The sequence below is a fragment of the Zophobas morio genome, unplaced genomic scaffold, assembly GCF_036711695.1.
Source record: "Zophobas morio isolate AGI-343-1 ecotype UQ-CSIRO unplaced genomic scaffold, CSIRO_AGI_Zmor_V1 ptg000026l, whole genome shotgun sequence".
NCBI lineage: Eukaryota > Metazoa > Arthropoda > Insecta > Coleoptera > Tenebrionidae > Zophobas > Zophobas morio.
Genome location: NW_026972131.1, coordinates 4,522,116 through 4,544,351, shown reverse-complemented (window position 1 = coordinate 4,544,351; position 22,236 = coordinate 4,522,116). Strand labels below are relative to the sequence as shown.

The following is a 22,236-nucleotide window of genomic DNA, read 5'->3' as shown; positions in this document are numbered from 1 at the left end:
GGCAGATGACCTACTCTTTTAAGAAAATAAAGGGTGGGTGGGTGGGGCTAGTACCTTTTCTTAGAAGAGTAGGTCATTTGTCAAAATGAGTCTTATTTTGACAAATACTAGCCTGGCCAATCGGCCTTTTATTTTCTTAGAGGGTAGGTTATTTAGCAGGGACTACCATAGTGTAAAATTTCATTTTTGAAAAAGTTGTCTAAAAATTCTGAAAGAATTCAGAGATATACACCTATATCTCGACGTGCTGATTCCAAAAATAAAGCATGTTTATGGCAACGGAGCAATATTTTCGGAAAATTCGGTGTGAAATTCGGTTTTTTGAAATTTTTAAAAATTGCCATATTTAAGTAGACGATTCTGGAAAAACGGTTTGAGTTATCGAAGAAGTGAAGCCAGAAGTGACTTCTGCGGCCCAAAATCTACATGGAAGAATGTAGTTAAATTTCGAAAATCGTCGAGAATGGGTCGAAATTTGCATAAGGGAGACAGATAATGGGAAATTTCATTTTTGAAAAAGTCATCTAAAAATTCTGAAAAAATTCTGGGATATAGATTGATTCCAAAGGTTTATTTCTTGAAGTTTGTTTTCAGCAGTGTATGAAGTCGTTATTCAATTCCCCTTCAGATTTTTGGGAAATATTGTATCCAACTTCTTGCATCATCATAACTTAAAAAAAAGATGGTTGTTTTAAACAACAGCTGAAAAAAAATCTTTTACTATTTTAAAGGATCAATGGCTAACACCTACAGATGCAACAAAAAATACAAATTGTGATAAAACCTTACGTAACGGAATTTTTGAAATGTTTTTCTTTTTTTTCAACAGCAAAAACTCTACCAAAATCGCTAGACAGATTCCAGACAATTTGAGCATCGCAGGCCTGTGTTATTAATCACAACTAACGCGACTTTCTCCTAATTTAAAATTCGTATGTTTTGTAGGTTTACAGATTACAATAATCGAACGACAAAAATTTACCACCCTATCTGTAATTTTCCAGTTTATTAAAAAGAAAACTTTTAAGCATACGCAATTTTGATAAGAATGTTGGGGGTCAAATTAATCTGTGATATAGTATTACATGCATACAGATTTCTTGGCGCACAACTGTTCAAATTAATACAATAAATTTCAACGATGGAGTTTCGCATATTATTACCTACCCCCGAGGTAGTGATGTGTGCGCCTATCAAGAGGGGTTGTAGGTTTTAGAGCAAAAATGATAGGGGAACCGTTGGCCATACAACTTTGGAATGTGCAGCTGTTTCACCGTCTGCCCCTTCAACGCGTGCCGTACTGTGTGCGATAAGACATAACTAATTTAACACAATATAATGCTTGACAGACAATCTGCAAAATTCGTATTTTTTTTAGATTTTTATTCCCACGTATAAAATGTGCAGAACAATGTACGATAAAACAAATTCGCAAAAGAGCTTGTCATAGAGCGATTCTGAAACTTACCTCACGAGTGTTGCAAAGTACTATATTAGCTATTTCATACTTGCTTTACATACGATATTTTATAAGACCGTAATTTGTCTCGAAATTTCATATTTATTTACAGTATAACCTCTATTATCCGAGCCCACGATTATCCGAACATCCAGTAATCCGAAGAGAGGCTAGTTGAAGTCGATATCTCTTTAATCTGAACAAAAACATGCACCTACTTGCAAAAATGACGCAAGATCTGCTTTCTGTACGTGTTGTATTGATTTTTTTTTTTTTAATTTTTAAAAATTGTGACATTTCAATGCCCTGAATTAATTAACTAATTCTGGAAAAAAGGTTGAAGTTATCGAAGAAATGAAGCCGGAGGTGACTTCTGCGCCCCGAAATTTACAAGAAAAAGTATTTAGTTAAATTTAGAAAATCGTTGAAAATGGATCGAAATTTGCTAGTACTTGCCAAATAACCTAGCCTCTAAGAAAATAAATGGCGAGTGGGCCAGGCTAGTATTTGCCAAAATAAGATTCATTTTAGCAAATACCTACTCTTCTAAGAAAAGGTACTTGTGCCGCCCACCCACCCTTTATTTTCTTAGAAGAGTGGGTCATCTGCCAAACTAAGTCTTATTTTAACAAGTACTAGCCCCGCCCACCCACCCTTATTTTCTTAGAGGATATGTCATTTGCAAAAATCAATCTCATACTTGCCACGATAAGACTGATTTTGGCAGATGACCTAGTTTTTTTTTTCTTAGAGGGTAGGTTATTTGCCAAGTGCTAGCCCCACCCACCCGTCCTTTGTTTTCTTAGAGAGTAGATAATTTGCCAAAATCAGTCTTATCGTAGCAAGTACTACTAAATTTTCCAGTTTTTCGATTTTTCAACTTTCGAATTTTTCAATTTCTCGCAATTTTGTTTCTAATTTTCAGTTTTTGGATTTTTCGATTTTTCAAATTTTCGGTTCGAATAAATTTGTTCTTTTAATTAAAAAATCAAAAAAAGACAAATCGTGAAAAGGAAAAATTGGTACTTGAGAACTTGAAAAATTAAAAATCAAAAAATTCCAAAATTGTAAAGTTAAAACTTGAAAAATCAAAAACTGCAAAATTGTCAAACAAATTATCAAATGAAATATTCAAAAGTTGAAAAATCTAAAAATTAAAAAAAAATGAAAACTGGAATTTCGAATTCGATTTTATAAGATTTGTTTTCTTAGAAGAATAAGTCATCTGCCAAAATCAGTCTTATCTTGACAAGTACTAGCCCCGCCCACCCACCCTCTATTTTCTTAGAAGAGTGGGTCATCTGCCAAAATCAGTCTTATCTTAACAAGTACTAGCCCCGCCCACCCACCCTTATTTTCTTAGAGGATGTCATTTGCAAAAATCAGTCTCATACTTGCCAAGATAAAACTGATTTTGGCAGATGACCTAGTCTGCTAAGAAAATAAAGGGTGGGTGGGCGGGGCTAGTACCTTTTCTTAGAACAGTACGGCATTTTTCAAAATGAGTCTTATTTTGGCAAATATTAGCCTGGTCCACCCGCCTCTTATTTTCTTAGAGGGTAGGTTATTTGGCAAGTACTACCATAGTGTAAAATTTCATTTTTGAAAAAGTTGTCTAAAAATTCAGAGATATACATATATATTCCGACGTGCTGATTCCAAAAATATAGCATGTTTATGGTAACGGAGCAAATTTTTTGAAATTTTTGAAAATTGCGATATTTCAATGGACGATTCTGGAAAAACGGTTTAAGTTGTCGAAGATATGAAGCCAGAAGTAACTTCTGCGGCCCAAAATCAACGAGTGCATGAAAGTATTTAATTAAATTTCGAAAATCGTCGAGAATGGGTCGAAATTTGCATAAGAGAGGTAATACGAATACATAATGGGAAGTTTCATTTTTGAAAAAGCCATCTAAAAATTCTGATTAAATTCAAGGATATAGATCCCGACGTGTTGATTCCAAAAATATAGCGTGGTTATGGTCACGGAGTAATATTTTTTTCGAATGTATTAAGAATACGTTATTTCAGCAGTGTATGAAGTTGTTATTCAATTCCCTTTCAGCTTTTTGGGGAATTCGCTGATCCGAACAAATTGCTAATCCGAACCATAGATCTAAATCCGAACACACCTTTCCCCAATTAATTCGGATTATCGAGGTTATACTGTATATATTTATTTAAAAAAATTTATACATAACTTTACCTTTAACAACAACAGAGACATAATCCTACGGTATAGAGGGTGTCATCTAAAATTTACCATTAACTTATTTATTTATAATGTGTTTAACTTGGAAATAATCATATATTAAAATGTATATATACAATATTTATTTAAAATATTTTTAACAAACTTGTTATAAGCTTATTCACTAGGATGTAGAAATACTGAATTCTAACATCAATTATCAAGTGGCTCCTCGTTATATATACACACACAGCAAATAACTTCACATAAACAGAGTTACCCACAGTAAACATTTGATTTTCTGGTGGGAATTAACGATGTCATGCGTTTAGGGTGTAATGTTCAGCAAAGTTGTTGAGCAAACATAGTCCACCTTACCCTAATAAGCGTGGTAGAAAGTTGCAGACATTTTGTACGACTGTTAAAGACTAGTGCAAAGTTATTTATACAGAATTTCCCTCGTCTCTGAAGTACAATCAAACAAAACCAGTTTTTTGAAAGTCGCATAATTTGATTTTGCGATTTTTTCGATGACAACACCTATAAGTTAAAATAAAGATATGTGTGTACTGTTAAACTACAGGTACAAAAGCATGCTATGTGTATGTTTCAACTGAGATTTTCCATAATACAGATCACATAGATTCAGGGGCTGCACTGATTTGGTGAGTGGGTTGATTATAAATGATACAATGCGATGTACAAGATGATTCTTAATACAGACTTATTCACGAAAATGCGAAAAACTTGGTTTCCAAGCTTAATTCTTTCATATTTTTCCCCTGGTGTCAACTCTAGTCTACACAACCTCCAGTTTATTCAACATCCACTGAAAATGTTGAATAAATTACAGAATACTACTGTCACATGTTGTGAAACATTCGAAACACCCTTGGTAGTAGTATGTACAGGATGACTTCTTTAATCCAAACATGTCCTAATCTGAGCCTACGGTAATCCAAACAGCGGGAATTCGCAGCTATAAGGCCTCCTTAATACATATGTACACCAAAATGATTCCCGCTACATGAATGGGGGAATCTCTTGATTCCATGCTTTCTCAGAACTAATCTATTTACTGATCGTTGTTCAGACGACGATTCTAACCTACGGCACCTCAGCTAGTTCTCTGATCAATGAACGAAAAATGTTGAAAGTAAAATACAAATCCCTAAGTTCATAAAGATATCTGATTTCTACAAGAAAAATCTGAAGGTAAAATTGATTACCTAAATATATATATTGGCATACATAAAGTGCAGGCCATTTCTATCGGTCCACTCCCCATTGTAAATTTAGGAAAAATGCTGGTGTAAGGTGTTTTTCAAACTTTAGGGGACAACTTGATTGAGGTTAAAACGTTATCAAAATAAAACGTAAAACCTCGCTGCTATCGAACAAAGCACCTAAGCAAGATACTTCTGGGACCACAAAAAGAGATCGTTTGCCTGCCAGTGAGGTACCAAGGACAGAAAAAATCTTGGGTAACTAGAGAATTTCTTAAAGACTGCTTTTATATGGATTTTTTCCGGTAGTTCGAAAAAGAATGCTACAGCTGAATTTTGAGGCCAAGGCAGTCCTACTTTTAGACAACGTTCCAGGACAACCCAAAGACGTATGTTTGGATGATCAGAAAATTATTGTAACGTTTTTGCGACCAGTAAAATTGAGGAAAGTTAATCTACAAGATGTTGTAGTAGGATTAGTAAAAGTTCTAGCACAAGTTGATGGTAGTTGGAGTGAAGATGATAACCTTCCATTGTTGCACTTTGATATTTTCATAAATTTTTGAAAATATGATGTATTCCCTACCTAGAAAAAGTATTCTAACAACTTCAACCATCTATTCAGTCTGGGCAACACAATCTATGCTGGGTTCCCAGCGATTTGCTATAGTAAATTCCCTGACTTTTCCAGTTTTTCCAGTAATTTTTCCAGACATTTCCAAGTTGCACATTTTATTTGTCGGAAAATATTATTAATAATTTAATAATAAACGAATTCAGCACTCGTTGGGTTTCCGACGATTTATCTCGCTAAGGAAAAAAATAAAATTCAAATATCAAATTTATATACAACCGAAAATTCTCCAGGACTTTGCCAGATTTTCCCTATTTTACTTTCCCTGACATTTCCAGGTTTTCCCGGTTTTCCAGGTCGCTGTACGTTGATCTGGATTTACAGATTCACTTGACATGTACAACCCACGCCGCTGAGTACAGCTCATAAAGTTATCATAATAAATTAGAACTATGTATAAAATAAAAATAAGTTAAAAAAAAAATCACAAATGCAATTGATATTTATTGGGAATCTTTGGCCTTCTTCATAACATAATTGAGTAGATCAGCCATTCGTTTGTTAATAGTGTTTTCAAGCCTTCCAGCTTCTGTATGTAGGCTTTAGTTCATCATTCACTATCAACTGGGCACGTTCTACTAGAGCCTGAGTAACATTTATTTCCATAATATTGTTATTTTTTAGAGCTCCTTCTCCAACAATGCAATTTTTTTTCTCGCCAGCTTTAATTTTCAATTCTTCTTCGAATCTCTCTTTTTCCAGCTGTTTTTCTTTCTTGATTGTGTTCTTCGCTCGTTTCTTTTTTCTTTCTTCTATTAAGTAAACTCTAAATTCTACTTTATGGATTTCATTATTGTATATGTTTTTAATGGCATCAGATGCGGTCAGTACCGCATTGATTTTTTTTTCGTGTAGTTGGTTTCTATCTTCAATGAAAATTCGAATTGAGTGGGAAAATCCACGCTCAACGTCTGCATTTCCATAAGCAAGATAAAGAAGTGTTTGAATTACTTGCTGCAGATTATAATATTTAGTTTTGCTATTACATAACAAAAATGAATATTTAAATTTATCATGGGTAGATTTTAGTTAAGAACTGGTGTTTTTTTATCAACCTGACTTAGTGAGAAACCTAGGAATGAAATGTATAAAAATTATCTTCTATTTGAATTTTCGGACTTTTAAATACTTCCAACTTTTAAATTTTTCGATTTTTCGACTTTTCGTGTCTCTGATTTTTTACTTATTCGATTTTTCAAAATATTGCAACTTTTTAAATCTTACATTTTTCAATTTTTCAGTTTTTTGATTTTTCGATTTGTTGGTGTTTTGATTGCTCGATTTTTTAAATTTTCAATTTTTCGAATTTTTAAATTTTAGATTTTTCACTTTTTGTTTCGATTTCTCAATCTTTCAATTTTTTGCCTCCTCGTCTTTTGATGTTTCGATTTAGCGATTTTTCAATTTTTCAATTTCGATTTCCCGATTTGTCAGTTTTTCGATAATTCATCTTTTCAATTTTCAATTTTTCAAAGCCTCCGTTTTGGGATTTACGTATTTAAATTTTTCAATTTGCAACTTTTGGCGTTTCTAAATTTTTGGATTTTTCGATTTCTCAATTAATCGATCTTTTAATTTTTCGACTTTTCGATTTTTCTTCTTTCGGATTTCTCGATTTCCCATTTTTTCGACTTATCAATATTTTCAATGTCCAAGTTTTGGGATTTTTAAATACATATGTATTTCGAAAATTTTTAGATTTTTCGACTTTGTTTTTTTTTATTTTTTATTATTTGATTTTTCAAAATATTGATTGATGTTTTGATCCCTCAATTTTTTAAATTTTCAATTTTTCGAAATTTTTCACTTTTTGTTTCGATGTATCGGATTTTTTAAATTTAAATTTTTCAATTTTGAATTCTACCATTTTTCGATCTTTTGATCTTTTCGATGTTTCGATTTCGTGTTTTTTCAATTTTTCGATTTCCATTTCTCGATTTCTCAGTTTTTCGATTATGCGTCTTTTCGATTATTCGAGTTTCTAATTTTATAAAGTTTTGTTTTTTCAATTTCGATTTCCTTGATTTTTCGATTTAAATTTTTTTTTGTTCCTTCAAATTCACGACATAGAACTCTTCCGAGTTTTCAATTTTAAACTTTTCTATTTTTCAATTTTTCATTTTGCAATTTTTCGTTTCCGTTTATTTTCAATTTTAGTTTTTTGAATTTTTCATGTCTCTAATTTTTCGATTTGGAAATTTTTCAATTTTTTGATTTAAAACTTCTCGAGTTTTCAATTTTTAATTTTAAAAATAAAAAAATCGAAATTGAAAAACGAAACATTATAAAATCCGAACATTGGAAACTCGAAAAATTGTAAGAATAAAAATGAAAAATGAAAATGAAAACCCGAAACGAAAAATTGCAGATCGAAAATCAGAGACGAAGAATTAAAGAATCGACGAATTGAAAAATCAAAGTACGAGTCAAATGAAAAATAAAAATCTAGACCTTGAAAATTTGAAAAACCGAAAAATTGCAAAATAGAAAAACTGCAAATCGAACAACTGAAGAAACGAAAAATTGAAAAATTCGGAAGTGCAGGAATTGAAAATAGAAAAAAAATTTTTGAAATAATTATAAAACAGAAATATTAAAAAATGGAAAAATTGAAAAAATAAACGTAATGAAAAAAGGAAATATTGTGATATCAAAAAGTTCTAAAAAATGTTTTCGATTTTTCGACTTCTCGATTTTTTGATGTTTTGATTTCGCAATTATTAAATTTTTCGATTTCGATTTCTCAGTATTTCAATAATTCGTCTTTTCGATTTTTCAATTTTTCAATTTTTGGCTTTCTAAATTTTTGGATTTTTCAATTTCTCAATTTCTCGAATAATCGATTTTTTAATTTTTCGACTTTTCGTTTTTTCAACTTTCCGATGTCTCGATTCCTCAATTTTTCAAATATGTACTCAAATTTTCAATGTTACTGTTTTGGGATTTTTCAATATATGTATTACTAATTCGAATTTCAAAATTTTGCGACTTTTTAAATCTTACATTTTTCGATTTTTCATTTTTTTGATTTTTCGAATTGTTGGTGTTTTGATTGCTCGATTTTTTAATTTTAAATTTTTCGATTTTTCTTCTTTCGGATTTCTCGATTTCTCAAATTTTCAATGTCCAAGTTTTGGGCTTTTTGAATATGTATTTCGATTTTTAAATTTTTAGATTTTTCGACTTTGTTTTTTTTTTTTAATATTGCGACCTTTTAAACCTTATATTTTTCAGTTTTTTGATTTTTCGATTTGTTGATGTTTTGATTCCTCGATTTTTTGAATTTTCAATTTTTCGAAATTTTAAATTTTAGATTTTTCAATTTATTGTTTCGATTTTTCGCTTTCTCGTTTTTCAAGTTTTCAATTTTTGATTTATCGGATTTTTTAAGTTTAAATTTTTCAATTTTGAATTTCCGATTTCCCGACTCATCCATCTTTTGATGTTTTTGTTGTTTCGATTTCGTGTTTTTTCAATTTTTCGATTTACATTTCTCGATTTCTCAGTTTTACGATTATTCGTTTTTTCGATTATTTGAGTTTTTTTTGTTCCTTCAAATTTATGACAAAACTGCGAATTTTCATTTTTAAACTTTTCGATTTTTCAATTTTTCATTTGCAATTTTTCGTTTCCGTTTATTTTCTTTATTTTTTTAAATATGTATTCGATTTTTTAGTGTTTAGAATTTATATTTTTGTTTTTTCAATTTTGATTTTTTGAATTTTTCATTTCTCCATTTATTCGATTTGGAAAATTTTCATTTTTTTTGTTTCTTCTGTTAAAATTTTGCAATTTTCCGATTTAAAACTTCTCGAGTTTCCAATTTTTAATTTTAAAATTGAAAAAATCGATATTGAAAAAACAAAACTTTATTAAATCCGAACAACGGAAACTCGAAAAATTGTAAGAATAAAGAAAATAAGAAACCGAAACGAAAAATTGTGGATAGAAGAAAATCAGAGACGAAAAATTGAAGAATCGACGAATTGAAAAACCAAAGAACGAAAGTTTGAAGAATTAAACACAAGAAAAACGAAAAATTGCGATATAAAATCGAGAAAATGGAAATTAACAAATGGGGCAAATGAAAAATAAAAATCAAGACCTTGAAAATTTGAAAAACCGAAAAATTCAAAGTTGAGAAAAATAAAAATAAAAATCGTAAAAATTGCAAAATCCAAAAACTGCAAATCAAACAACTGAAGAAACGAAAAATTGAAAAATTCGGAAGTGCAGGAATTGAAAATTGAAAAAATTAAAGTTGCAAAAACAAAAAATTATGAAACCGAAATATTGTGATATCAAAAAATGCTAAAAAAATGTTTCGACTTCTCGATTTTTTGATGTTTCGATTTGGCGATTTCTAAATTTTTCGATTTTGATTTCTCGATTTCTCAGTATTTCAATAATTCATCTATTCGATTTTTCGATTTTGGGATTTATTTATTTAAATTGTTCGATTTTTCAATTTTTCAATTTTTGGTTTTCTAAATTTTTGGATTTTTCGATTTCTCAATTTCTGGATTAATCGATTTTTTAAATTTTCAATTTTTCGAAATTTTAAATTTTAGGTTTTTCACTTTTTTTGTTGCTTCGATTTCCCAATCTTTCGATTTTTGCTTTCTCGTTTTTAGATTTTTCAATTTTCGATTTACCGGATTTTTTAAGTTTAAATTTTTCAATTTTGAATTTTCCCATTTTTCGATCTTTAGCTATTTCGATTTTTCGATTTCTCGATCTTTTGATGTTTTTGATTTTTCGATTTCCATTCCTCGATTTCTCAGGTTTTCGATTATGCGAGTTTTCAGTTTTCTTTTTCCAATTTCGATTTCCTTAATTTTTCGATTTGGATTCTTTTTTGTTCCTTTTTTAAACTTTTCTGTTTTTCAATTTTTCATTTTACAGTTTTTCGTTTCCGTTTATTTTCTTTTAGTGTTTAGAATTTATATTTTTGATTTTTCAATTTTAATTTTTTGAATTTTTCATTTCTCCAATTTCTCGATTTGGAAATTTTTCAATTTTTAATTTTAAAATTGAACAAATCGAAATTGAAAAAACAAAATTTTATAAAATCCTAACATCGGAAACTCGAAAAATTCTAAAAATAAAGAAAATGCAAAACCGAAACGAAAAATTGCAGATAGAAAATCTCAGACGAAAAATTAAAGAATCAACGAACTGAAAAATCAAAGGATGAAAGTTTGAAGAACTAAACAAAAGAAAAATTGCGATATAAAATCAAGAAAATGAAAATTAAAAAATGGGGCAAATGAAAAATAAAAATTGTACCGAAAAATTGCAAAATTGAAAAAATTAAAGTTGCAAAAACAAAAAATTATGAAACCGAAATATTAAAAAATGGAAAAATTGAAAAAATCAAAAGTAATGAAAAAACGAAATATTGTGATATCAAAAAATTCTAAAAAAATGTTTCGATTTTTCGACTTCTCGATTTTTTGATGTTTCGATTTAGCGATTTTTAAATTTTTCGATTTCGATTTCTCATTTCTCAGTATTTCAATAATTAATTCATCTTTTCGATTTTTCGATTTTCCAATTTTTCAACGTTTCAGTTTTGGGGTTTATTTAAATTTTTCGATTTTTCGATTTTTTAATTTTCTGATTTTTCGATTTTTTTTAATTTATCGGTTTCAGTTAAGGTATTTTTAAAGATTTTGATTTTTAGAGTTTTTGACTCTTTACTTACTCGATTTTTCAAAATTCTGCGAGTTGTTTCTCTCGACCTGTTTAACTTCTACTCGTCAATTATTTCGTTTTCGAAAAAAGTCGATTCCAAAGTAAAAATAATAATCTAAAAACAAAGATGTCAAGAAATCGAAAGAAAAAAAAATCGAAATATCCAAACATCAAAAAATCGAAAAAATGAAAATTTTGAAAATCTAAAATTTAAAAACCGAAAAACGAAAAATCGCCTTTCCGGTAAGGAAGCAGATTATAACAGAAACTTCAAACGAGATTTGCTTAGCAAAATTTTGGTTGTATATACCATACCTACGCATAATTTTAATGTGAAATCGGAGATCATTGTTATCATAAAATCAGATGAACGACAGACGAACGGAAACGGGTGACCGATATTTCATATTCCGCAAGCTGTGATACGTCTAGAAAGTAACGCTATTGTCAAGATAAAACGACGTTATTATCACCTTTAATTGGGCATTACTTTTGATCTGATTTTTTTCAATTTTGGGTGAATTTTTCCAAATAATCGACGTTATTGCAAGAATAAAACAAAGTTGCCGAAAACTGTTTTACAAATAAAGGTGAAGAATGGCTGTTGGACACTAAACCCACACACAAAATTTTGCGGCATTGCTACATTGATTGATTACACCTGAACCCCAAAAAAAAATGTCAATGGTTTTTAAAGTGTAAAATTGTAAATAAATGAAACACTACAAATGAGTCATGACATTATCATCACTTGCCACAAAACAGGTACACACCCAACAAACCAGTATAATTAAAGACAATTGTACTAATAAATACAAAAACCAAATGCCTGTAAAGGGTTTTCTTGAAGGCATCAACGCTCATCTGTTGGGGCTATAACCGACTGCGATTTCACTTTATCAGATATACGGTACAATTTAATGGTTAACGCCCATGAATTGCTTACCTGGGATGAAGAAATGTTGACCAATTCCCGCGTTCGCTATTCAAACTTATTTTGTTTATTTATAGGATTCACAGATAAAGTACACATCACAATCTTATCTAATCACTTGGTGTGGTTAACGGCAGACAACCATTTTTACTATTATTATCATTTCTTTTAGTCGCCACACAGATTAAACAGGTTATATTATTGGTGATATCACAACACACCTCCTACATCACAGGATGAATTTTAACTGAATTTGTCTGGTCAACAACATGCGAAGTGCGCACGCGTGGAAAGTAATCCAGGTGCTTGCCCTAGTCGAGATGGAACTTTAAATTATAAATTTTTTGTTATAATAATATTTGTATTTACCTGAATTGTCAGTTCAAATGGTATAAAATCAGTTTCCAGAAACACGGTTAATGTAACCACTTTTATGGTACTAATTTGTTATTTTTTGAAAATACCGCCCGCGCAGCCAACCTAATGAGACAAATTTCTGACTAGAGAAATTTCTTCGGAATGTGACATTAGTGACATTACTGACATTTGACATTCACTAGACCGATTTGACGTTTGTCTCTGTTACTTTTTTTTGTGTTGTCAGATGTATATAAACTAAGTAATAATAAAAATGGAATACTTCAGTTTGCGACACCTTTTTCTATTGTTAGCAATTCATAACAATTGCGTATTCAGCCAAGTAAGTTCGGAAGACGAAAGTGAAACTGGTCGCTACGTTATAGAAGGTCGAATTTTTCCCTTGTCAGACTATCAGACAAGTCAGGCGAACTGGCAAGCCAACACTCGAATTCTTGTCAACGGTGGCGAGTACATCGGTTTCGTAAAAAAAGACGGATCACTGATAGTCCACAATGTCCCATCTGGCTCATACATTGTCGAAGTGCTCAATCCGGAATATACATTTGAACCGGTCCGAGTTGAAATCAACTCAAAAGGGAAATACCGAGCCCGCAAAGTTAACCATATTCAAACGTCCCTGGTCATTCAGGTGCCTTATCCATTAAGGATGAAAGCTTTAGCCAAAACTCGATATTTTCAAGTACGAGAACAGTGGAGAATTACAGACTTCATTTTCAACCCAATGGTATTAATGATGGTTTTGCCATTATTATTGGTCATGTTGTTACCAAAACTAATGAATGATCCTGAAACAAAGAAGGAAATGGAACAGATTCAAAGTTTGACTAAATTTGAACTACCGGAAATGTCTGATATGGTGTCTAACTTTTTAGCGGGAGGATCGTCTCAAAGTGCCAATGCTCAACAGAATAAGAAGAATCAAAAAGCGAAGAAGAGGCAGTAACTTAAAAACTACCTAGTCATTACTAATGTTTAGTTTCAAAGTTCCGTGTCGGTGTATAAAGCTATGTTATTCACTGTTGTTCGTTTTTTTTTTAATTACAATAAACGTTACATAAATTTTACTAAATTTATATTTGAATACAAATAAAGTACAACATAATATATATAAAGAATTAAAATCAAGTAAGTTTCATATTTTTGATTTTTGTGCTGCAGCGTTTAGTGGTACAAGCGTAGCAAGGCAATCCGCAACTTTTGGCCAAATTTCATCAGAAGTGGTTCCATGAAACTCTTGCAGAACGCCTTTATTTTTGTAATAATCTATCACAGGTCTCGTCATGTTGTCATATTGCTCCAGTCGTTTCCTCACAACATCAGGCTTATCATCATCTCTTTGAACTAAATCTTCACCTGTTATGTCATCTTTTCCAGGTATTTTTGGTGCATTAAAGTCAGTATTGTACACTCGTCCACTGGGTAAATGTATCCATCTTCCTTTGACTCTCTCAATGATAACATCAAAAGGCACAACCAAGTTCAAAACAACATCTAGTTGTTGTACATTCCATAAACTACTTGCCTGTATAACGGTCCTTGGAAAACCATCAAGTAGCCATGATTTACCATTAACTCGATTAATTTCTCCTACTATGAATTTTATCATTAAACTATCTGGGACTAATTGGCCTGATTGGAGGTACTTTTCAACTTCCAGTCCTACTTCTGTTTTATTTTGAATGTTCAGCCTTAGCTTGTCGCCACTTGAAATATGTTCCAAATTGAAATTTTTAACAATTCGAGATGAAATTGTTCCTTTTCCAGATGCTGGGGCACCAAGGATTACAGACCTAAACAGTTTTGAAGCCATTATGTATTAAAACCTGGTAATTTAAACTAGACCTTTACACTATGATTCAGCAATCTACATTCATGTTCATTATCTACCAAGCATTACTACTGATAATACATTGACAAATTGTCTTGAATAAAACGATGGTTGTTAGGTACTCCTACTGGTCTAGAGATGTTAGTAATTCACAAATTGTTTGGTTTATAATAAAACAAAAATCTCAAAAGTTAGTTATACATATACAATTATAATTTAAATACCAATGTTACAATATTTAAGTAGTTTAATCTTGTTAGGACATATAACGAATAAACATCACGATATCACAATGAAGGATAAAGGATTAACTTCGATAAGTATTACTGCCACAATTATTGCATGATATTTGGTATTTGGTTTACATTCCCTGCATTATTTTAGCACCACAGTTTTGGCATTACCAGTAGCAACGCAGCAACGTGGCACCATGAGTCAACAATCGGTACGACAGCCACAGGATTCACCACGGACTCACAGGAGGAGCCACAGAACATCAACACAACTCATAATAAAAGTCCTAAAACTATTGTCGAAGAGACACGGTGATATACTTCTATTCACAAGTGTATGTCAAGTTGTCTATCTTGCTAGAAGGAATCTGTGCTAGAAGGACTTGTAAAACGTGACGCTGTTTATTTTATTATTACATGTATTCTTTGATCAAGAAAGTATAAAGTTCTATGGTGGCGGTGTTTTATGAGAGTGACTTTTAGATAATCGGTTTTTCAAATATTTATATGTATGAAACCATTTTGTTCAGCATTCAGAAATGCAGGCTCATATGTACCTATTATTTTGCACAAGTTAAAAGTTTTAAAATGTACCCATTTAGAGTTAACATACTCTTTCAAACGCTACAGATTGATTACTTCATCGAGGCATGTCCTCGCAACGCTAGAGATTACTAACACCATCGAGGTATTTCCTCGCAACGATCAAAAGTTACATCACCGAGACGCGTTTTCCTCGAAACGATGATTGGATATTTTTGTGTTTGTTTATTATGTGTTTTGTTGGGGTAACCAGTTCGCGGTATTTTAAACTCTCAAAGTAAATTGTTTTAAGTAACCAATCACTTGAATTATGACATAATTTGGCATAATGTAAACTCTTTGTTTGAATCGTTGATAAAGTGTGGCAAATATGAATCTCATGTAAATTTTGTTAACTTTGCAATTTTTCACCTCACACAATATTTCTCTAATTTCACAATTTTAACCTCTTGTTTGTATGATTTTCATTGAACGTAAATTTCCATCCTTGCAGTTTTAATCTCACATAATAATTTTATTTACACAAGTTTATTTCACTACATATCTTTTGTTTTCATAAATCTTTGCTAAGTTTAGTTTTGTAAATATTTTGTTGATGAATGTTTCCATCGTATATATTATTCGATGTCCAATTTTAATCTCACATAAGAATTATTTGTTGTTTAAAATTTCACAAGATTGTATGGCGAATTTAAATATTGTTTATTGCTCTTTTGAAACTTTAACACTTGTTCAGTTGTTGTTAAGGGGGAACGCTAGACGAGAGACAAGTTTGAATTCGGCGCCATTTGTTGCCTTAAACGCAACCAGCAATTCTTCTTTAAATCTACCTGACGCGCTGGGATAGACGACTACCGGACGTGGGTCATAAAAACATCCTAAACCGATAATGCAGAATAATGATAATTTATGACAGGCGGCCCACAACATACCTTCAGCACAGAATAATCATTTCTCGTATTCTTTTGACATATTAATTTTAATATTTGAGAAAATTATTATATTAACTATTCAAACACAATTGAGACACTGTAGAGCAAACAAGGCTTATCAAGCCCGTCTATTAGTTTATTCGCCTAAATGTATTATTAATACCGTTTTCAAATTACACCAAAATTGAAAAATCGAAAACTTAATAATTGAAAAACTGAAACATTTTAAATGAAAAAAATCGGTAAACCGAAAAATTGAAAAATCTATAAATCGAGAAATTGAACAATCTAAAAATTAAACAATTTAAAATTCGAAGAATTGGAAAACCAAAAAATCTAAACCGAGAATTTGAAAAATCGAATAATCGAGAAATCAAAACATCAAGGGAAACAAAAAAATTAACGGAAAATCTAGAACTTAAAAATTGAAAAATTAAAATACCTATCGAAAAATGGAAAAACCGAGAAATCGAAACGTCAAAAAATGGAAAATTGAAGAACCGAAACATTGCAAAATCTCAGAACTGAAATAATGAAAAACTGAAAAATGGAAGGAAAATTGAAAAATCGAAAAAGTGAAAAAATTCAAAACTGAAATCTTGAAAAACTGAAAAATGGAAAGAAAATTGAAGAATCGGAAAAGTGAAAAAATCTAAAACTGAAACACTGAAAAATCCAGAAATCGAAAAATTGAAAAATCACAATTGAAGAAAGAATTGAAAAATCAAGAATTAGAGAAATGGGAAAATCAAAAAATTTAGAAACGTCAAAAATTGAAAACTGAAAAATAAAAAAATTTAAAAATCGTAATCAAAAAATCAAAACATTGAAATCCCAGTAAGTTGATAAATAGGAAAATTTAAAAAACAAAAATTTTAAAAATCCAATAATTGAACAACAAAAAATCTAAGTCTGAAAACTCAGAAAATTGAATGATCGAGAACAAAAAATCTAAAATTTAAAAATTCGACAAATTGAAAAATCATGAAACTGAAAAATCGAAAAGTCGAGACAGTGAGAAATCTAAAAACCTAAAACTTTAAAAACTGAAAAATTAAAATATCGAAAAATTTAAAAACCGAGAAAACACAATATCAAAAATTTGAGAAATTGAAGAAACGAAATATTGCAAAATTCCAAAGCTGAAATATTGAAAAACCTAAAAATGGAAGAAAAATTAAAGAATCGAAACAGTGAAAAAATTCCAAACTGAAACATTGAAAAATTGAGAAATAGAGAAATGGGAAAATAAAAAAAATTGGTCTAAAGTGTTTCGACAGTACTTCCCTCACTATCGGAAACGTGACGACTGCATGCCTATTATGTTTTTTTTTCACATTATATTTCAAAGCATTCGGTTTTGTAGTACCTGATTAAATCAATAAAATAAATTTGCGCATTCATTAAATTTTTTGAGTCACCTGTATATCCGAATTCAAAAATATGAATGGAATGATAAATTACAAGAAGAGACTCATCATATTTTGTACATTTTAAAACGGCAAACTTTTGAGCTGACGTCATCAATTTTTTGGAGAAGATAACCAAATATATTTTGACTAAAAATTTATTATGGTCTTTATAACCTTAAAACATTTGCAAGATTTCAAAGCATTGGGTTCTGCAGTTCCTGATTAACTCAATAAAATAAATTTACGCATTCATTAATTTTTGGGGTCATCCTGTAGATGCATATCCAAAAAACATTAATGGAATGATAAATCACAAGAAGAGACTCATCGTATTTTATACAATTTAGATAGGATTTATTCAGCAAAATTTTGGGGTGGCGTCATCCATTTTTTAGGAGGGATGAGCAACTATATTTTGATCAAAAATTTACCATGCTTATGATAAATTTAAAACATTTCCAAGATTTCAAAGCATTCGGTTTTGTAGTTCCTGATTAAATTAATAAAATAAGTTTGCGCATTCATTAAATTTTTTGAGTCACTCTATTTATCCGAATCCAAAAAATATGAATGGAATGATAAATTACAAGAAGAGACTCATCATAATTTATACGTTTTAGATAGGTTTTATTATATTATATAAGTAAGTAATATAAGTAAGTAATATCTATAAGTAAGTAATATAAGTAAATATATTGTGATTAAAACGGTCCTGGTTTAATAACAAAAAAAAATTGTTCGTCTATGAAAGAAGCTCGTCGTAGACAAAGTATTCGTAAAAAAAATATGTCGTAAAAAAATGTACGTATGCTGGTCCCGACTGCGATTATGGCTTAAATATTTTTTAGAAAATCCTGTCATGGATGTAGAAACATTTGTGACGGCCAAAGAGGTTTTTTTGAGAAAATTATCTTTGAATTTAGACCAAATTGAAATAAACACTGGGCAACAGGCAGATTTGGGCAAAAGAAAGAGAGGGTTACGGCTTCAAATTTTGGACATATTTACAAACTTAGACCGACTACAGCAATAGCTAAAACTGTGAAGTCTCTGTTGGTGTGGCTTGTTTGTTTCAAAACAATTTCCTTACTTGGCTGCTAGTCCAGACAGGGTTCTACAGGATAAGAGTGCATTAGTCGAAATTAAATGACCTTCAAAATCGCAAGATTTGTCCCGCGAAGAAGCGGTTAGAAAAAAAAATAATCAAATTTTGTTTGACAGACAGAGAATTGAAACTAAAAAAAAATCATGATTACTACTTTCAAGTCCAGGGACAAATGCTTGTTACGGGTATTTCACAAGTTTATTTTGTTGTATGGACACCCAAAGGAATAAATATAGAAAAAAATTATAAAGACGAAGAAATATGTAAAAAGATGGCAGATAAACTTAGCAGATTTTACTTTGGCGCATTATTGCCCGAAATAATTTTTTTTAAATAAATAAAATTTGTTTCTATTTTTTTTATGTTCTTTAATAATTTATTAGGAGTACATTTTTCATCACCAAGACTTGCATATTTTTATTATAAATATATTTTGAAAATGATCTCTCGGCAAATGAAAACATATACGAGCACTTTTTTCGAGTAAACAATGAAGGCAGAAGTTACTGGGCGTAAGGCTTTTTTAAAACACCTCGTTTCTGGGATAAGTAGTAGATACATATACTTAGCTACTTATACGTGTTAAACAAAAGCTGTATTTTATATATTTTTTATTATTATTATAAATATGTTTATTAGTTTTATTAATTAACAAAGCAAAATATATATTAACAATAATATTATAATGAATTTTTAGTAATCATGTGTATTGAATTCAGGATCCTGAGTGGAGTAAAAATAATTATAGTTCAATAGATTACTACGGCCGGTCCTGGTGGCTTGTTATAAAACTGAGTTCCTTGCCATAAATTAGAAAAATCAGTCGAGAACTCTAACAATCAGATAATGGTAGAGCAGGCGATAGGGGTTTTACCTGGAAAGTCGCTTCCGTAAATTTTAGTGGCGCTCCTATCGGCAAAGTACTGAACTAACTGCTCAAATTCTGTCGAATTGATACCCATTTTTTTCAATAATTGTTAGTTTTTATTAAAAACTCTGCTAACCAATAGATCATTAATTTTCCTCTGATATTCCTGTTAAAATTATTCGACGTATTTTGCATTAATTTGTGATATATTTTGATTTTAATAAACACATTATTATTTAAACAAATTGTACCACTAACAAACATTTAATGACTCTGCGCCCTGTAAAAAGTGATGTTTTATCCATGTGCGAATTTTCAAGCGATTCTATAATGGTTGTGACTCAAAAAACTTGAAAAGAAAACATACAATGGTGCTTTTTTTACGATATTTCTCAGCCATATTTTTTTTATTGATTGAACAGGTCTCTACGCTCTAGAATATGAAAAAAGCTGCAGTTTGATGTATGATACATCTATATTAATATCATTTTTTCAAACAAAAAACCAAAAAAATATTATACCTCGTCTAGCGAGTCCCCTTAATATCAGAGTCATAAGAGATTGAACATTTAAAATTGAATTGAGTTTAAATAACACAGAAAACATGGCAGAAGCAAAGTGCGGTTCGAGATTCTTCGCGTCACCTGTACAAGTCCGCAGGTTTATATAGATACAGGGGCGGTCGCCGATGTTCTAATGCTCTCGGCTTCGTGCTAGCCTAGATTCAACTGCGGGTCTGCGACCGTAACGGCCTAGTTTCGGACGGCATGTTCGTCCTGGAGACGTGTAATGTGCTGTGCGGGAGGCTTGCAATAGATAAAATCACCGTCGCGGGGGGAGAACAGCCTCGACCGGTAGCCTCAAACTCCGCTTGTGCTAAAATATCCCGGGGTACTTTTGTTGGACTCCTGTTAACTGCCGAAACTTTAAATCTGCCGCCACACGCCCGTAACAACATGTGTATTTGCATCCAGTTACTTTAATTCAGATTTTGCTTTGTTTCTATTAAATTTGTAATATTCAAATATTTGCGTTGATTCAAAACAAAAACGTAGGGTTTTTGTGCTTATTTGGTTTTCATATGTGTATGTTTGTCAATTCGCGAGTGTTTTTTCTTTCATATTTTTAAGGTGTTTCATTTGAAATGTAATATGTCGGTGAATATACGATAGGGGGTTTTTGGGCTGAGGAGTGAATGCTCACAGCTCTTTTCCTCCTGGAGAGGGGTATCATGTTAGCCCCTTTAAAAAATTTTGTCTATTATTTCTTGGGCTCTCTACTCACACGCAGTGTATGCTCACTTGTATCAAAGAATGTCTTCCCGCCACTTAAAAAAAAACACACACAACGTATCTACATACATAACGTACAATAGTAACGTAATATAGACAACCATGTGCACGTTAACGCTTTTTGGGTAGTTGGTAGCTCGTTAGGGAATTCTAGAGGGTTCTTTGTTGTGAGTGTAATCACGTGCTGAGTTAGCTTGGTTAGTTAGTTGCTTGGTAGTTAAGAAGGAGAAAGCCGCTGTTTAAGGAAACTTAATCGTAACGATGACGTCACAGTTTCCCCCAATACGCGCAGCTAATTCTTGCGGCTTTCTAATCGGAAAAGTGAGAATTTTCGACCGACGCTAAAACGTTCTGTAAATTTGATTCATTGTTTGCAAATTCACAGTTCATGTTAGGATTTTAATCGTTAACTGGTGCTAACACAATTTAACGGACATTAGATTTATTTAGATAAACACTTACAGGAGTTTTCATGAGTATTCACTCGTCAGGACTCGTTTGATTTTGTTGTCTAATTATGAATAAGGTTTTTGGATGCTAATATTTAATACTTTTTAATTTTTCACACAAGATTGCTAATAGTTCATTTACGGCAGTTAAATTAACCTAACGTTGCGCCACTGTGGAAAAAGATCGTAGACAAGTGCAGCAAAATTTATAATATCGTGCACTGCGGGACGGGGGGATTAAAGATTTCTCTCCTTAGACAGTTAACATCGTTATTGTTATCGTTATCATCATCACATCACCGAGACATTTTATTTCTCGCAACGCTGGATAATTACATCATCGAGACGCATTTTTCCTCGCAACGCTTGATGCATTTTGTATTTATTTATCATGTGTTTTGTTTGAGATAAACAGTCTACAATATAATGTAACATCGTATAAATTCTTTGTTTGAATCGTTGATAAAGTGTGGCATAATGAAACATAATGTAAACTCTTTGTTTGAATCGTTGATAAAGTGTGGCAAATATTAATATTATGTAAATTTGTTAGTTTTACAATTTTCACCTCATACAATGTTTCTTTATCTCATAATTTTAACTCCAATAATTTTCTTTGTTGTATAATTTAAATTGAACCTCACGTAATATTTTATCTTCACAAGTTTATTTCACACCGGATATTTTGTTTTTATAAATGTTTGCTAGTTTTTGTTCTGTAAATATTTTATTGATTAATGCTTCCATCATAAATTGTCTGATATCCAATCTTAATCTCACATAAGAATTATTTGCTGTTTCATATTTCACGAGAGTGTACCTATGTCTTTTTTTGAAACTTTGACACTTGTAGTTTAATGTCAGAGTAATAGAAATTGACCATTTTAAAATGGAATCGAGCTTAAATAACACCGAAAAACGTAGCAGACGTGGAGGGGGCGGTTCCTAGTCGAGCGGGCGGAATTTATCGCGTCATCTGCACAAAGGATGCAGGCTTTGTATAGAAGTCAGGGGAACGGTCGAGACGACGTGACGATAGAGCTGAGCGG

The 22,236-nt window shown here is 31.2% G+C and overlaps 3 protein-coding genes across 3 annotated transcripts in view; 1 reads left to right on the top strand and 2 right to left on the bottom strand.

Moving 5' to 3' along the window:
- The window catches only part of Mcr (Macroglobulin complement-related), a 43,407-nt gene extending 30,998 nt beyond the window's left edge, over positions 1 to 12,409 (bottom strand). Inside the window, exon 1 of the mRNA XM_064066118.1 lies at positions 12,157 to 12,409. The gene's annotated coding sequence lies outside the window, so the exon portion shown is untranslated. The remainder of the gene's footprint in view (positions 1 to 12,156) is intronic.
- Positions 12,410 to 12,682: 273 nt separating this feature from the next.
- Positions 12,683 to 13,594, top strand: LOC135136337 (ER membrane protein complex subunit 7). Its single transcript, XM_064065569.1, has one exon. It carries the CDS (start codon positions 12,776 to 12,778, stop codon positions 13,466 to 13,468), a length of 693 nt encoding a protein of 230 aa, XP_063921639.1. The 5' UTR covers positions 12,683 to 12,775; the 3' UTR covers positions 13,469 to 13,594.
- Positions 13,581 to 14,563, bottom strand: LOC135136338 (GTP:AMP phosphotransferase AK3, mitochondrial). Its single transcript, XM_064065570.1, has one exon. It carries the CDS (start codon positions 14,333 to 14,335, stop codon positions 13,658 to 13,660), a length of 678 nt encoding a protein of 225 aa, XP_063921640.1. The 5' UTR covers positions 14,336 to 14,563; the 3' UTR covers positions 13,581 to 13,657.
- Between the last annotated feature and the right edge of the window lie 7,673 nt (positions 14,564 to 22,236).

Bases quoted from the DNA above. Each gene is read 5' to 3' on its own strand.
- LOC135136337 (XM_064065569.1), top strand. From the start codon at position 12,776: ATGGAATACTTCAGTTTGCGACACCTTTTTCTATTGTTAGCAATTCAT.
- LOC135136338 (XM_064065570.1), bottom strand. From the start codon at position 14,335: ATGGCTTCAAAACTGTTTAGGTCTGTAATCCTTGGTGCCCCAGCATCT.